Raw genomic sequence first — 18,598 nt, 5'->3', positions numbered from 1 at the left:
AACCAAAACAAAATGATATCTAAGCAGTTGTTTGAGATAACGTTTGATTCAGATCAATTTTGCTTTGTAATAATACTGTTTACAAAATTAGCTTCCCCCAAATTTCTCGTTATTTTTATTACTGAGATTGTTTTGTAATAATTTCATGAGTGTCTCTTATCAGAAATAAGCCAAGGTATCTAAAAATTATAATTAATCTTAACAATTTTATGTTGGATTCAAGGAAATTATAGGAAAATTTTATCCTATCAGCAGGCTGATTTTCTTTATTCAGTGATATTCACTTGGCATTCCATTTAAAACTGTCCATATCTACTCTCCAATTTCAGTAACTTTTAAGTATGTTATTTAAATTTTTTCATCAAACTTGTACTTTTATATTTGTCAAAATCATATTGTGGAGAATGGCTTAAAGTAAGAAAGAAAATTTTAGGTTTGTTTTTTTTTTTCCTATTTTTTCACCTTCATATTTCTAAGCACTATGAATATATGCTTGCTTTTTTAAAGCCTACCTTTTAATTTATGGAAAATACACATCTCTTGTTGTTCTTCAGTCACTAAGTCATGTCTGACTCTTTGTGACCCCATGAGAGGGAGTACGCCAGGCTTCCCTGTCCTTCACCGTCTCCTGGAAATTGCTCAGACTCATGTCCATTGCATCAGTGATGCCATCCAACCATCTCATCCTCTGTCACCCCCTTCTCCTCCTGCCCTCAGTCTTTCCCAGTATCAAGGTATTTTCCAGTGAGTCCATTCTTTGCATCAGGTGGCCAAAGTACTGGAGCTTCAGCATAAGACATCTCTTAATTCACATATATTATTTAATCTTAGTATAATTGTATTATTAATCTCATTTATTAAGATTCAGATAATTCTGTTAATCATCTCTCTCTTGTTTTCTGTGTATCTTGACTTCCAAATAGTGAGTGGAGTATTTTAATACCCTTCCTTTTCTCATCAGTTCTCCCTACTTCCACAGCTCAACCTATAATCTTTCTCCTTAATTTTCAGTGGAAAGATTGCTTACATAGTATTTTCTATTACATAATAAGTTTTCTACCTTGTGTAGTGTTGAAGCTGAAACTCCAATACTTTGGCCACCTGATTTGAAGAACTGACTCATTTGAAAAGACCCTGATGCTGGGAAAGACTGAAGGTGGGAGGAGAAGGGGATGACAGAGGATGAGATGGTTGGATGGCATCACCGACTCAATGGACATGAATCTGAGCAGGCTCCGGGAGTGGTGATGGAGAGGGAGGCCCGGCGTGCTGCAGTCCATGGGGTCACAAAGAGTTGGACACGACTGAGCGACTGAACTGAATTGAACTGAACTTTGTGTATGTGTGGATTTATACAGTTGAAAAATCAATAACTGATATTTGAATCATTGCAACTATAATGTGGACTGAAAGTGAACTGGACTATGATTACATTTTCTTCTCATAGTTCCCAGCCACAGGGCCTCTGCTACTTGAAGAAGAGTGTCAAATGGATTCTTTCTTCCTTTAACCAGTGGCTTGAAATGAAGCCACAGACTAGTTTCTTATTTTACACCACATCTTCCTTTCTCCATCACCTTTGTTTCATTCTGTACCCTGCTTGAAATCAATTTCATTTTCTTCAAGAAGCCTATGAAAGTTTTTAGTTTCTCCTTTATTTTAAAATATACGATTCTAAAATACAGTCATTATATCAACTGCTGAAAAATCTAAACACTTAAAGCTTTCCAATTTTACTGGAGCACATACTCCCATTTTTTAATTCCCAGCTTACAGGAGGTTTCTTTTGTGAACTTAAAATTAGTATTCTGCAGAATTTTTATGTTAAATTACATTACAACTCTTTTCTATTTTAATTTTAAAGACTACTGTTTGGACTTTGCTCTGAGAAAATCATATTTCCCTCACTAGTTTAAGCTTATTTTTTAGTCTAATATTCAGGATTAATGCCATTTGCTCCATGATTTATTTTAGTTGCTCCAAGAGAGAGAGAGTATCTTAACTATACTAGAATATTCTTTATAACCCCAATGTATGCAATTATTGGGGCTTCCCTGGTGGTTCAGGGTAAAGAATCTGCCTGCAGTGTAGGAGCCACAAGAGACAAGGATTTGATCCCTGAGTCAGGAATATCCCCTGGAGGAGGAAATGGGAACCCACTCTGGTATTCTTGCCTGGAGAAGCCCCATGGACAGAGGAGCCTGGCAGGATGCAGTCCATAGGATCTGAAAGAATCAGACACGACTGAAGCGATTCGGCACACCTGAAGTGTTATTAGGTCCAGGCTGCCTATAAAATATTTTGTTGTTGTTTAATTGTTAAGTCATGACCTGCTCTTTTGCAACCCTCTGGACTGTGGCCTGCCAGTCTCCTCTGTCCATGGGATTTCCCAGGAAAGAATACTAGAGTGGGTTGCCATTTCCTTCCCCAGGGTATGTTTCCAACCCAGGGATAGAACCAGCATCTCCTGTATGGCAGGCAGATTTTTTACCACTGAGCCACCAAAGAAGCCCATGGGGAACACATGTATACCTGTGGCGGATTCATTTTGATATTTGGCAAAACTAATACAATTATGTAAAGTTTAAAAATAAAATAAAATTTTAAAAAATTATGATATACAAAAGCCCATATATTAGGCAGTGTTGTTTGTGATTTTCAGGTGATAAAACTGAGACTTAGAAATGATAAAAGCTAAATTAGAATCCAGACCTAATAATAAAGTTCTCTATTACAAGCTGCTTCTATATAACTCACTGTATAAACACACAATGTTTAAACAAGGCTGTTAGAAGGCATGCTAAAGATTATTACTTTGTAAAGGTATTTTTTCTATTTAACTATGACTATATTGAGAATTTTCATTATTGCCATCACAATCATTATGCACTAATATCAAGTTATTTTTGCAAATGTCCCAGCATTAATGTAACCATCAAGTGTAAGACAGTCAATTGAAAAGTAGAGCTGGCTAAAAATGATCAGAAAAAAATAGATTACTCAGGTTAGTGTAAGACTGATAATGTAGCCCCCTTGGCACATTTTTCAGGAAGAGCCCTTTAAACTTTGTTAATTGAAAAATAACTAAATTGCCTACTTGCCATCATCATAGAGGCTTCTTCTTGCTTTAATTCTGAAGAAGGAAACATGCACATGGCCTACTAGTGTTTGTTGGCTGGGGCTCAAGCTGCTATAAAGGGTCTAGCTCTGCTTTGCCCTTTACAGTTTATTCGTAGGATGAAACGTCACAAAAACCCACCCTCAACGTCTGAGGCTCCTATGTGCTGTGTGCTTAGCTGCTGTGATGGAGCACACGTAGGGCTGGGAGGGAGAAGATAGGTGTTCAAACCCAGACTGTGCCATCTACCTGCTAATTGCAAGCTCCAGTTGCATCAGCTGCAAAAGGAAGATAATAGTACCTTTATCACAGAGTTGATGTAAGGAGCATTGAGCTCAAATGTATGAACTAACTTTCCATACATCAAAATGTTACAGGGCATAGTTATTTACGAGTTCTCTCTCTTATCATCTTATCATGAAATGTGTGCAATTGAATGACTCGTAGTCATTTATTCCTTTGAGATCAACCCCTCCTGGTGAAATTCCATCTCCTGACTGCTAGGCCATTTCCATCCCACAGCTTGGTCCCACAGCTCAGTTGTCTTGTAATTGTCTCCTGTATTTTTCAAATTAATCGCCCTTTCCCACCTTAACTTTTGAAAGCTCAGAAAATGAACCTGTCATGATTTATAGGGCCTCAAAAGGCTCCAAAAATATCTAAAATTGAAGCATCATGACCTTTAAATTGGAAAGAGAAATGCAGATATAATTGGGCTTCCGAGTCTCCTAAAAGTCAATGGTAGAAGAGTGGAGGGGGTAGAATCTTCAGTCTCAGACAGATCCGTGAATAGAATGCAGCTTTCCGCCTCTGGGGATAGCAACTCTGGACAACTGTAAACCTGACTGCCTCATCTGTTTTCGTATCTGTGGAAGGAGGTCATAATATATATCTAAATATATTATTCTGAAAGTTAAATGAGGTCACATATATCTTCATATACCTCCTGGCCGATAAGTAGTCAATCTTGATCCCCATGTTCCATAATTTTAAAAGATCGCCATGAGTCCTTAACCCCAGAACTTTACTAAATACTTTGGAATTATTCCCCCTGAATCAGTAACTTTCCAATGGTATATAAAATTTCAAATATTTTAAATGTGCTTATACTTTTATCTGTGACAAGACTGAAATCTCAGTCAAGGATCTGGAATTTTCACTTGCAATAAAACCATAAACTATCATGATTAGTAATAAAATATATGCATAATAGTCTGTAAAATATAATAGTAAGATATTTTTACATCTATTCTACATAAAGTATATGTTTTGCATCTGTATATTATGGCTTTAAACACAAAAATCTGAATCAGTGGGGTGAGAGGATCATCTAATGAGAAACAGAGATGAGAAAGTGAGACAGAATGAAAAAACAGCAGGTAAATATTTTCTATCATCTCACACTAGAGTATAAGCTTTTTGGAATCAAAGGAGGAGCCAGATTGCTAGTACTGTTTGTGATATTCTCTCAGTGGAAAAGTTTTAAAAGATCAATGTGTATATGCCTACTGTAGTTTGACTGTATATTGTCCAAATAAGCAGATCAGTGAAAGAACAAAATCTCATTCATGTCTTCAAGTGCCAAATCCAACACTCCCAGGGGACCTGCACACTCCTGGCCCCACCGCATTCCAGCTCTACCCAGTGACTCCAACACTCTCCCCTCTGCTTCTCTGTTTCCCTACAGGCAACTATGGAGAAAGTGGGATGGAAGCTTTCAAAGATATGTCAGCCAAGGAAGGGATTTGCATCGCTCATTCTTACAAAATCTATAGCAATGCGGGGGAGCAGAGCTTCGATAAACTGCTCAAGAAGCTCACGAGTCACTTGCCCAAGGCGCGGGTGGTAGCCTGCTTCTGCGAGGGCATGACGGTGAGAGGGCTGCTGATGGCCATGCGGCGCCTGGGGCTGGCCGGAGAGTTCCTGCTTCTGGGCAGGTAAGTGCCGAGGAGACAGTTCACTTGCAGGTAATAATGTCAGGGATTTGGCAGCTTCAGAGGGTATCTTTTGCTTTGGAAGCTTAATCTGTTATAGTGCAAGTAGAGCTTAAAAATCATTAATACCAGAGCCTGGAAATAATCACAGAAAATAAGTAGATAGGCCATGAGATGATGACTAACGACAGCAGAAATCAACATATGAAAATGAGGAATCCTTAAGTCTTCAAAAAAGAATTGTAAGGAAATGAGAAGGCTTTTAAAATAACTTGCATAATCCCCCTTGGTAAGTAAACACGTGTCAAACTTTATGCAGTCTCTTCTGAAATTGATTCTAAGAATGGCTGTGTAAGCTTCTTTTATAACATAGCATTTTAGAATTTGGGGCTGGAACAGGGGAATTGCTTTTAGTACTAATTTTAAGGCATTGGTAATTTGGCTTATTATTTTATTTCACAAGTGTTATCACATTGCCTGATCACTCACATTGTTACCAGATGAGTTTCTGAAAGATTTACTTCTACAGAGACTGACTTTAATTATCTGGATGATATACTTGATTGGCACAACTCATCTCATTTCCTCCTGATCTTGTTGAATCAGTATATTAGTTAGTGTTCTGCAAAGAAACAGAAACAGCAATATGTATCTATAAAAAGAGATACCCAGGAGAATCAAAGTTACAGCTCTGGTCCAAAAACTGGCAGGTGTGATACTCAGGAAAATCGAATGCTTCAGTTTCAGTCTGAAGTCCAGAAAAGACTAATATCCCAACTCGAGCAGTCTTGAAGGAGGAGTTCCCTCTGACTCAACCTTTTTCAGGTTTTCCATTGATTGGATGAGGCCCACCCACCTTAGAGAAGAAGCTTCATTACTCAGTCTCCCCATACAAGTGTTAATCTCATCCAGAAATATCCTTGTAGACAGAATAATGTTTGGCCAAATGTTTCAGCACCCTATGGTCCAATCAAGATGTCACATAAAGTTAGCCATCACAATCCAAGTCAACACCATAGTTTGAAAAGGTGAACACAGTTCACCGTTTCATACCTTTAAAAAGTCATGATATTATCACATCTTTTCTCGCTAGGTAGCCAGTTTAAAGAAGAGAGAGAACCTTCAGAACCACTACATCTTTCTGAGTGTAACTGTCCAAATTAAAAGCCAGCTAACTTGTTATTAGCTTTTGATGGCTCATTAAAGAAAACATGCTTCCTTTATTTTCCGAATGCTTAACTGACCTTCTGTGATGAGACTTAGCTCCTGCTTGGCTACATTTTATGACAGCCAGTTTATGTACCTAATTCTCTTCTGTCTGCGCTGATGGCAGTAGATTGATGGGACTGTTTTATATGAGGCCAACCATCCTTCATAAAAATGATATGAGTGAGATTCCTTTCTCATCGGTGTCATACGTTTTGTTTAAAATCATCCTTGTTGGAAAGAGTGATGCATCAGCTAGTTTCACACAATCCAGGAACCTCCTCACTGCCAATATTCTGATGTTCCAAAGTCCAGTGTCACCAGTGGGCTGAAAAGCACAAGACAGAAGCTGGCTTCATACAGTCCTGTTTTTCTTTATGGGGAGGGAGACAAGGCATTCTGCAGTTCCTGTCTGCTGCTTTGCCAACGTAAATAAGACAAATCCGAAGCACTTGCTTATCAGCCATATGTTATATCAACAAACAAATGTATTTTGATCACATGTACCCAAGAAAAGTAGGTTGGTAAGTACTATATTTGACATTTTCCATCTACATTTTTTTGCCAATAGTATCACAAGGCCAAAATTCAATATTTTGTATATTTTAAAATTTATTCTGTATATGCTGTTGATAAGTTCTTTTCAACTCATTTCATTCATGAAATAATAAATTCATAGCCTTAACTAGATTTCTTAGTTCTCTCATTGATTGGCTAATAATCATACAACATTTACTTGACTACCAGTTCATCTCTGAGCGATTCTGTTAGAAAAATCTTCCTTTTTCTGAATCTTAAAAGTATCTCTCTGTAGTTTCTACATCTTGGATCATATTTTTCTCTTTGAAAGTAATATGCTATACTCTTTCAAATATCTGGAAACCACAGTCAGGTCGTTAGGCCCCCTTCATCTTCCCTTGGAAATCCCTAATTTTTCTATTCCTATTTCTTCATAGTGAAAAGGCACTTTGGGTCCTGACCATTTATCAGGACCATTTATAGGATCATTTATCAACTGTTGTGTGCCAGTGTCTTCACTAGCCATTTAAATGCATTGTTTCATTTAATTATTAATTTGACAAATATTAAGTTGCTAGAGACTTCCCTATAGCTCAGATGGTAAAGAATCTTGCCTGCATTACAGAAGACCTGGGTTCGATCCCTGGGTCTGGAAGATCCCCTGGAGAAGAAAACGGCAACCCATTCCACTATTCTTGCCTGGATAATCCCATGGACAGAGGAGCCTGGCGGGGCTACAGTCCATGGAGTTGCAAGGAGTCGGACATGCCGAAGCCACTAAGACATAGTATCTGTTAAGATGCTTGGACTGTATTAGTGAACAAAATAGACAATAATCACTACCCTTGTGGACCTTGAAGATGATGAGTTAGATAAAAGTTAATAAGTGCTGTGAAAAAAATCTAAGAACAACTTGCATGATGAATACCATTACCATCTCCATTTTATAGACAAGGACTTTAAGACTCAATAAATACTGAGTTATAGTAATAATAATTTGTTATATAGACGTATGCCTGGAAGGCAGAATTCCAAATGCCTTTGTAACTCTAGAGACTGAACAGTTAGCATTGTGTTCTACTACTTCCAACAGCAAACAACAACAAAGAGAATTTAGATCATCTATTCACTCTCATTTTATAAACGAGGAAACGGATAACGCAAGTGTTTGAATGACATGGTCAAAGTCCCACAGGAACCCAATTACCTTGACTCAAAATCTTGTGCTGTTTTCTTCTGTCAACTATAGAGTAGGAAAGGGGAAAAGTTATAAATTGATAGCAGATTCCTGGTTCTTCATAGATCCTTGGTGTAGGAAAAAAAAACTACCCTAGATGATTTCAATTGAAGTTAGCATTTTTATATTAATGTTCCCTCCTAAAAACTCCCATTCAGCTAACCCTGTAACTCCTAGTATTTTAAGGTAATTTTATTTGCATGTACTTCCCTGATCTCTCTGTATGCTCCTTCCTTCCCTTACCCCCAACTCAAACTTAAATGGATCTTAGATACAAGAAGTCAAAATTAAGAGAAAAGACTATATTCAGAACTTCCTACAGGACTCCACATTTAACCACTATAGTTACTTAAAAATCTGTCCAGCTGCCTTGAGACAGGCATGTTTAATAGGTCATTCAACTAAAATGTTAGGCATGTCTAAGATAACTCTGCCTCCAAGACAACCTCATCAATCAATATATCTCACCATCTGTGCTGCTCATCTGTAGACTGTTAGAGTGATATGGACCTGGCCACTGGGTCTTCTCGTTTGAGCTCTGGGTAATCTGTTGTCTCATTGCCAAGAAAAATGGCCTGTCCGGGTCCCGGAAATGGTCTTGCTAAACACCTTAGCCTTGACAGCAGAATGAGATCAGTAATCTGAACAAAGGGGCTTATTTTTCTAGAATGGATACAGTGTTTTAGAGCTTGACTTGGGAAAATATTGTTTGAGATGTATTATTTACAACTTGTAAAACCTAAATGTTAACTTGGAAACAAGGACTGATTTTCAACAAAGTAATAATTTAAAGATTGTTTTACCTTGTCTATGATTAAAACTATTTAGCTATTTGAATTGAGAATTTGATTGTTACCAGGACACAAGAGGAAATGTACTTAAATTTTAAGACTCATTGGAATTATTACTAGTGTTTTTCCCCCCCAGAGGTTATTTATTTCAAGCTATTGTTTTTAGCTTTTAATTTTTTAAAATTGAAGTATAGTTGATTTACAATGTTGTGTTAATTTCTGCTGTACAGTAAAAATATTCAGTTATATATATATATACTTTTCCCATATTTTTTTCCATTTTGGTTTATCTCAGGATTTGAATATAGTCATTTATTCATCCTCTGTGTGCTAGTTTGCATCTGCTAACCCCAGACTCCCACTTTATCCTTCCCCTCTTCTCCTGCCTCTTGGTAATCAGGTATCTGTTCTCTGTGTCTATGAGTCTGTTTCACAGATGGCTTTATTGGTATCATATTTTTGATCCAATGTATATGCGATATCATACGGTGTTTGTCTTCCTTTCTCTAACTTATCTCATTTAGTATGATAAGCTCTAGGTTCATCTATGTTGCTGCCAATGGCATCATCACATTCTTTTTCACATGTGGGTAATACTCCATTGTGTGTGTGTGTGTGTGTGTGTGTGTGTGTGTGTATACACCATATCTTCTTAAACCATTCATCTGTTGACTGACAGTTAAGTTGTTTCCGTGTCTTGGCTGTTATGAATAGCACTGCTGTGCACATAGGGGTGCATGCATCTTTGTGAATTACAGCTTTATCTGGATATATACCCAGGAGTTGGATTGCTGGATCATATGGCAACTCTATTTTCATTTTTCTGAGGAACCTCCATACAGCTTTCCATAATTGCTGCACCAACTACATTCCCACCAACAGTGTAGGAAGGTTCACTTTTCTCTGCACTCTCTCCAGTATTTGCTACTTGTAGACTTTTTAATGGTGACCATTCTGACCAATGTGAGGTGATATCTCACTATAGTTTTGACTTGCATTTCTCTAATAATTAAAGATGTTGAGCATCTTTTCCTGTATCTGTTGGCCGGCTGTGTGTGTCCTTTGGAGAATTGTCTATTGAAGGTCCTCTGCCCTTTTTTTGATTGGGTCGTTTATTCTTTTGTTGTTATATGAGATGTTTATCAGTGTTTCTCATAGGAGCTCATGCTGCATTAATATTTTTCAAGATGGAAAGGATAAGAGCTCACTTTAGTAAACATCTTTGTGGATAGAATTATACACTATTGTTCTAGTAAAACTATGATAGCTATTATGCAGAAGTAGACATTAGTCTTTATACTTGTATCTCACCAGAGTATTCATTATATTTGTAAATAAGTGTACTTGATTTCCATTAGGCCATTTAGTGTAATTTAATTGTAGTTTGAAAAAAAGTTGTTTTTGGGGAAATATTTATAATTTATTTACAGTTCCTCTCAATCCAGATGCAATGTACCCATCAGAGGTTATTTTCATCAGAGGTGATAATGCTGGGATATAGTTGACATTCTACTTTTACCAAGTTGCCAGGAGTACAGTGTTCAATAGTTAGGAAACTTAAACACTCATAAAGAAGGGAAAAGGGCTTGGCCAACACTTTACCACAGAATGTATCACAGTTTACTCACCCATTCCCCCTTTCCATGGAAATTTTGGTTGTTTCCAGTCTTTTATTATTATAAAGTAGGTTGTAATATATAGGACTTCCCAGGTGGCTCAGTGATAAAAAATCTGCCTGCCAATGCAGGAAACATGGGTTCTATCCCTAGGTCGGAAAGATCCCCTGGAAGAGGAAATGGCAACCCACTCCAGTATTCTTGCCTGGAAAATCCCACTGACAGAGGAGCCTGGTGGGCTGCACTTCATGGGGTTGGAAACAGAGTCAGACACAACTGAGCGACTGAGCAAGCATGCACACACACACATGTTGCAGTGTGCAGTCGTGGGCATGTGCTGTTTCATATTTACAGTGATGAATCTTCACGGTAGATTCTTTGAAGTGGCATTGGCTAGATCAAAAGATAAATGCATATGTACTTTTGTTAAATAGTGTCAAATTCCTTTTGAAAAATTTTATTTTCCCTTCAGTGATGTATGGAAAGTAGCTATTTCCCCTCAACTTGTCTGACAGGATATGTGTCAAGCTTTTCATTTGTAAATCTGTTATTGGAAAAATGGTATATCAATGTAATATAATTTGAATTTATTTTTTTCTGCACAAGGTTAAACTTTGTTTTCTTACGCTAAAGTACAAATATATACTTCTTAGTGCACTATCTCTGTACATCTTTTGTCTGTCTTTTATTAGGTAAAAAAGTTGCTTTCATTGAGTTCCTGTTCTGTGTTAGAAGACAAGGAGAGAGGGAAAGAGAGTGGGAAGGAGAAGGATGTCAGCAGGAGAGGAAAGAGGGGGGAGCAGAAATTTAATGCTCTAAGCAACGTTGGATGTTTCAAGTTTTAGATGCCTTTAAGTTTGGTAATTTATTGTTGTTCAGTCCCTCATCCATGTCCCACTCTTTTTGACCCCATAGACTGCAGCATGCCAGGTTTCCATGTCTGTCCATCACCAACTCCCAGAGCTTGCTCAAACTCATGTCTATCGAGTTGGTGATACCATCCAACCATCTCATCCTCTGTTGTCCCCTTCTCCTCTTTCCTTTAATCTTTCCCAGCATCAGGGTCTTTTCTAATGAGTCAGCTCTTCACACCAGGTGGCCAAAGTATTGGAGCTTCAGTTTCAGCATCAGTGTTTCCAATGACTATTCAGGGTTGATTTCCTTTAGGATTGAGTGGTTTGATCTCCTTGCAGCTCAAGAGACTCTCAAGAGTCTTCTCCAGCACCACAGTTCAAAACCATCAATTTTTGTTGATATCCCCATTTTATAATTAATTTGTGTAATATTTTATATTCAGCATATATGTGATATCATACCATATTTCTCTTTCTTTTCCAAACCTACTTTGCTTAAATAATCTCTAGATCCATCTATGTTGCTGCAAATGACATTATTTCATTATTTTTATGTATAATATTCCATTGTGTGTGTATGTGTATATATATGTATGTATATATATGTATATATATATATACACGCCGCATCTTCTTTAAACATTCATCTATTGATGGACAGTTGATTACTCACTGGACTTAAATGACTGGACAAGGTCACATTAGTTTATCCTAGTGGCTGTTCTAAGTATCACAAAGAGAGATGTCTTTTAGCAACAGAAGTGTTTGCATATTTATAATAACTTCCCTGGTTATAGGTGGCTCAGAGAGTAGAGAATCCACCTGCAATGCTGGAGACCTGGGTTTGATCCCTGGGTTGGAAAGATCCCCTGGAGAAGGGCCTAGCAACCCACTTCAGTATTCTTGCCTGGAGAATCCCCATGGACAGAGGAGCCTGGAGGGTCCTTGTCCATGAGGTCACAAAGAGTCGAACACGACTGAGTGACTAAACACCCAGCACATGATAGCTTCAGTCTAATTTTGATTCTGCTTCGTTTTTGTTGTTTTAGGTTATCCTGTGAAAATTAAATAAACCTAGTAAATGTAAATGCCTTAAAACCTGTTGTAAATTTTGTGATGATTTTGTAATGCAAGTAAAGTCAGCCAAACTCTGCCTGCTTTGCCTGGAGTTGTTTTCCTCCTCATCTTCATTTGAGTTGGAAAGACCAGACGAATTACATTGTGTTCAGTCTATAAACAGCCAGTTGTTTAGATGCATGTGCCTTGGATCATATGAAAAACTCTCTGAACCATATGGGTTGAGCACTGAGTATGTGTTAAGAAATTTGGAGAGCAACCTAGGAGACAGTATTTTCAGCCTTGTAGTATTTTGATAATTATTCCATCATTGGAGAAGGCTTTTTTTAGGAGTGTGAGAATATGATAGGTGTTATTTTCCAAAAGATAATCCCAGGATATGGCTTATGAATAGACGAAGTCAGACGCATATGGAAGAACAGTATCTCTAATGAAAATTACACTATTGAGGACTATGGCAGTGTGAATGATGAAAAGGCAATAGACCATGCCCTCCTTACTAATTAAAATGTGCATATCACCTTGTTTGTGATAATAGCATCAGGAATGCATGTCTGTGTCCAAGCTCACCAACATGTATACATCTAATATGTGCAGCTTTTTGTATATCATGCACAACTCAATGAAGTCGGAAAAATATGTAGGAGCTGCTGATGTGTTGGATAATAAGGAGTGTAGGGAGATGTCAAGGGTGTTTTCTAGATTCAGTTCATTTGCTCAGTCATGTCTGAGTCTTTGCAACCCCATGGACTACAGCACGCCAGGCTTCCCTGTCCATCACCAACTCCCGGAGCTTGCTCAAACTCATGTTCATCAAGTCGGTGATGCCATCCAACCATCTCATCTGCTGTCATCCCCTTCTCCTCCTGCCCTCAATCTTTCCCTGAACCAGGGTCTTTTCAAATGAGTCAGTTTTTCGCACCAGGTGGCCGAAGTATTGGAGTTTCAGCTTCAGCACCAGTCCTTCCAATGAATATTCAGGGCTGATCTCCTTTAGGATGGACTGGTTGGATCTCCTTGCAGTCTAAGGACTCTCAAGAGTCTTTTCCAACACCATAGTTCAAAAGCATCAATTTTTTGGCACTCAGCATTCTTTATAGTCCAACTCTCACATCCATACGTGACTAGTGGGAAAACCATAGCTTTGACTAGATGGACCTTTGTCAGCAAAGTAATGTCTCTGCTTTTTAATACACTGTCTAGGTTGGTCATAGCTTTTCTTCCAAGGAGCAAGTGTCTTTTAATTCCATGGCTGCAGTCACCATCTGCAATGATTTTGGAGCCCAAGAAAATAAAATCTCTCACTATTTCCATTGTTTCCCCATCTATTTGCCATGAAGTGATGGGACCAAATGCCATGATCTTAGTTTTCTGAATGTTGAGTTTTAAGCCAGCTTTTACACTCTCCTCTTTAACTTTCACCAAGAGGTTCTTTAGTTCTTCACTTGCTGATTTCTAGAGTATTAAGTGTATAACAAGATAGATGATGGTACCTTTATTGAGATGAAAATAATTGGGTAAGAACCAGGTATGAGGTTGAGAGCAGATCATGAGTTCAATTTGGATAAGTTGACCTAATGTGCATTTCACACATAGAAATAGGCAAGAAAGCAGAAGAACTTGTAAATCTGGAGCTCAAAAGAGAAATATGTGTACTCAGTCACTCAGTCATTTCTGACTGTTTGTGGCCCCTTGGCCTGTAGCCAGCTAGGCTCCTCTGCAAATGGAATTCTCCACGCAAGAATACTGGAATGGGGTGCCATTTCATACTCCAGGGGATCTTCTCGACCCAGGGCTTGGAATCCACATGTATCTTGCATCCCCTACATTGGCAGGCAGATTCTTTACCACTACCACCACCTGGGAAACCCCAAAAGAGATATATAGGCTGTAAATAAAAATAAGCAATGCGTCTGAATAATTTAGCCTTATTAATGGAAGATGTGGATATGTAGAATTAGAAAGTCTAAGAAATTGTCTTGGAGGGACCTCAACATTGAATGCATGGAAGAAAGATGAACTCAGCAAAGGAGATAGAGAAAAAGCATATTCAGAGTTTGGGGAGGAAAACCCAGATGGTGCTGTGACCCATGGAAGAGCAGGTTTAAAGCAGAGGCCACCAGGGTCAAATGATTCTAGGAGACAAGTGCAAATAATTTTGAGAGGACCTTTTTTTAAGTGGAAGTAATTTAGGGTTTAGTAAGTGTTGAGTGAATGGAGAAATAAAAACAGTCAGAATGAAGTAGCTAAGAAGTGAGTAGGAGGTGAGAAAATGAACCCAGAGCATACAAGCCACTGCTTTGGAAAGTGAAACTGAGGAATGAAGAATGATAGAATTATATATTGAGAGAAAATGAGCTCGAGAGAGGTTTTTAACATAATATTTTACTTTTTCTCCAAAACTGTAGTTTATGATGAAAAGTATTTTAAACAGTGAACAAGCTATACAATTAAAAGCATTTATTTTCACATCTGTTGCAACACAAGGTATTATTAAATGTTTTGATGTTTACTAATGTTACAGGTGAAATTTAACATCATCATGTTTTAATTCCTAATTCCTTAATTATGAGTGAGATTATATATCTTTCATATTTTAGTCAATAGGTAATATATGTTTATATTTTTTGCAAGCTACCTAATCATGCACGGAGTCCATTTTTTTGTTTATTTTTTCTTATTGGTTTATATAAAAGTTGTTTATAAATTAAAGAAAGTAGATTATTGACATGTGTAGCAGATATTTTCCCTCTTGTAATTAATTTGACTTTACTTACAGCACTTGGAACAATACCAAACTTTATACTTCAGCTATTTTTTCACATTTTTCTTCTATGACTCTTGCAATTTGTATATTGCATACAGAGGCCTGTCACAGAGATTTTTTTAGTGGGTTGTTTAACTTTAGGATCCAGGTAGAATAGGAGGATATAATAAATGGGGGGACAGTTTATAGTATCAACTCCCTAAAAATGTGGAAATGAGTGACATTTACAGTGTAGGTGGGAGGAGGAAGCCGAGAAGGTCAGCTCCAGATTTGGAACAGAAAGAATTTATGTCAGGGGCAAAGGTAGGTAATATTTAAAAGTTTGAAAATAGGAAACTCGTTTAGTAACCCCTCTTTCCTTTGTAAAATCAGAGGCAAGAAGGGGGGCAGAGAGAGTGTGTGTGTGTTAGGAGGATTGTGTACCAGTGATCTAAGGAGTTGTCACTGGAGATTGGAGAAAAAGGAAAACAGTACTTTCAATAAGTGGTTTTCTATATTATCATTTTATTTTCTTACTCCATTTGTTATAAATAATAGAAGAAGATTGGTTATACTGTAATGAAGACATGTTCTTAAAATAACCACACATTTAACATTTGTACATATGTGGTCACATCAAGTATTGTAATGAATTCTCTCTGTTAGGGTTTTAAAGGTTGATTGAACAACAGCCTTGATCTCAAATTAAAAACCAAGAGGAGCAAGTCGTGGAGACGAGTTATCTTAGCTAACTAGAGACCAAGTCCATGACCGGATAGACCTCCCTCCTAGGCAGTGAAGGATGGGGAAGCTTGGTGAGCTGCAGTCCACGGGGTCGCAGAGAGTCGGACACGACTGAAGGCTGACCGACAACAAAACGCAGCCCTGAGGCCTGGCACGCCTGGACAATGCAGAACTTCCTCCCTTTAGAAGCGGCTTTAAGGATGACAATAGGGAAACGCTCACATTCAGAGGGATGATTTGCTTTGAAAAAGAACAGACTGAGTGGTCAACACTTGGCCCAGTCTCACCAAACAGACGTCAGTCATTCTCTCGAGCAGAAAGGAGGGTAATAGAGGAGAGAATCTGTGTGTCTTCATTTTACGCGTTTTGGTTTTTTTAACCCCTGCCCAGTGGGAAAGTCCTCTGAAATACTCCTTTTTGAAGTGTAAAGAATGAGATGTATTCTCCTTCTGAAGCAGATAGATAATATTAACTTTGCTTTCAGATGAAGACTATGATGCTCAGAGACATCCCTTGTCTCATCAATGTCACCATCTGAAATGTAAATGAAACCAATTGTTTTGTAAGGTGCTATCGATCTGACAAGTGGAAATGCCCAGAAGGAGAACAGAAGGTCTTTGTATTATTCCACAGAGCAGAATTCTTCTGTGACAGATGAAACTAACCAGAGTCTTCAAAGGCTCTTCTAGTACTTGGGCTTGTGCTTTGGAGGCATCTGCATCCCAAAGGGGTCTGGTAGCTTTAAGGCTGATTGCTCTTCCAAAATTTTGTTTAGATGAATTTTTTAAATAATTGGATGGTAATAGTAGCTCTTTATGGGGTGTTCTTTGTGTAGTAAACACTGTTCTAAGTGGTTGGTTTTCATGTGTTTATTGACTTTTCATAACATTCCAAATTAAAAGTTATTGTTATTAACATCAGTTTATTGCTGAAGAAACTGCCATACAGAGAGACAATGAATTTTCTCAAAATCACAAGGCAGGAAGTAGCAGAGAGGGCACTGTTTGCTTAATCACTGTGCTAACCTATCTAGATCTTTGATAATCCTTAATGTCAGTATATATTTGATCCATATGGTATAAAATATTTTTCTCCATCTTTAATAAAAAAATAATAGCAATTAAAGATGATTCTAAAAGAAAGATTTCTTTTTTTAAGTAAGATAAATAAAGCCTGGAGCAACCCAACCTTCTGTAAATGAGAAAAATTCAATGATTAGATGGGCTGTTCCTTTGGACTGCAAGGAGATCCAACCATTCCATCCTAAATGATATCAGTCCTGGGTTTTCAGTGGAAGGCCACCTGATGCAAAGAGCTGACTCATTTGAGAAGACCCTGATGCTGGGAAAGATTGAGGGCTGGAGGAGAAGGGGTTGACAGAGGATGAGATGGTTGGATGGCATCACCGACTCAATGGACATGAGTTTGGGTAGACTCCAGGAGCTGATGATGGACAGAGAGGCCTGGTGTGCTGCAGTTCATGGGTTCGCAAAGAGTCGGACACGACTGAGCGACTGAACTGAACTGAGATGGGCTGTTGAATCTGCATGACTATTTTTCCATGCACAACTTATTAGGAAAACACTCTAGTAAAGTTTAGCTTCCAGGAAAGAGAAAAGTTTAGAGTTGTTTATAAGAATGATCAAACATCTGTGCAGAAACGAAGGCAAACATAAAATGTTATTCTGTGGTGAAACCAGTAGAAGTTCATTTGTTCTTCCAGTGTTTTCCAGAAGACTAAAATGTTTTGGTAAGGTGACCATATTGTGTACATATTTCTATTAATTGGAGGACACTGTGATAAATCATTCTATGCCAGTGGCTGGCAAACTAAGGGCCATGGGTTAAATCCAGCTCTCCTATTTTTGTAAATAAAGTTTTATTGAAAAACTGCCACACTCATTTATACAATGTCTATGACTGTTTTGGAGCTACAATAATACAGTTGAGTAATTGCAACAGAGACTGTATGTGTCATAAAGTTTAAAATATTTACTGTCTGGCCCTGTGTAAAAAAATTCATTGACCCTTGATCTAGAGGGTTTCTTTTTGTGTGTGTGTGTGTGTGAATCTGGCTTTCCTTACTCACACAGCTTATTAGCACTTAGGCTTCGGATATTTATTCAGCAGCACTCATGATTTCTACATACATTCCACTTCCTTTTCAGTTCTCCTTGAGGTTTAATGGCGGCTGCTGGTCATGGGATCAGAAAATTCTAGAACTGTTGGTTGAGTTAGGATATTACTTATTCACTTCACTGTCCAGCAGAAACTAATACAACGTTTTAGTTCAGTTCAATTCAGTTCACTCGTTCAGTCGTGTCCGACTCTCCGCGACCCCATGAATCGCAGCATGCCAGGCCTCCCTGTCCATCACCATCTCCCAGAATTCACTCAAACTCACGTCCATCGAGTCAGTGATGCCATCCAGCCATCTCATCCTCTTTCGTCCCTTTCTCCTCCTGCCCCCAATCCCTCCCAGCATAAGAGTCTTTTCCAGTGAGTCAATTCTTCGCATGAGGTGGCCAAAGTACTGGAGTTTCAGCTATAGCATCATTCCTTCCAAAGAACACCCAGGGCTGATCTCCTTCAGAATGGACTGGTTGGATCTCCTTGCAGTCCAAGGAACTCTCAAGAGTCTTCTCCAACACCACAGTTCAAAAGCATCAATTCTTCGGCGCTCAGCTTTCTTCACAGTCCAACTCTCACATCCATACATGACCACTGGAAAAACCACAGCCTTGACTAGATGGACC

At 38.2% G+C, this 18,598-nt stretch overlaps 1 protein-coding gene across 4 annotated transcripts in view; it reads left to right on the top strand.

The window, feature by feature from the left end:
- The window catches only part of GRM5 (glutamate metabotropic receptor 5), a 644,995-nt gene that overhangs the window by 232,920 nt on the left and 393,477 nt on the right, over nucleotides 1–18,598 (top strand). For all 4 annotated transcript variants that reach the window (XM_086383216.1, XM_086383215.1, XM_086383217.1 and 1 more), the window contains exon 3: nucleotides 4,806–5,055. In XM_086383216.1, the coding sequence (XP_086239342.1) occupies nucleotides 4,806–5,055 (250 nt within the window). The remainder of the gene's footprint in view (nucleotides 1–4,805; nucleotides 5,056–18,598) is intronic.

This window comes from Bos grunniens, chromosome 29 (genome assembly GCF_055505025.1).
Source record: "Bos grunniens cultivar Pamir isolate PY7600 chromosome 29, Bosgru_T2T1.0, whole genome shotgun sequence".
Classification (NCBI taxonomy): domain Eukaryota; kingdom Metazoa; phylum Chordata; class Mammalia; order Artiodactyla; family Bovidae; genus Bos; species Bos grunniens.
This window is presented reverse-complemented; position numbering and strand designations above follow the sequence as displayed.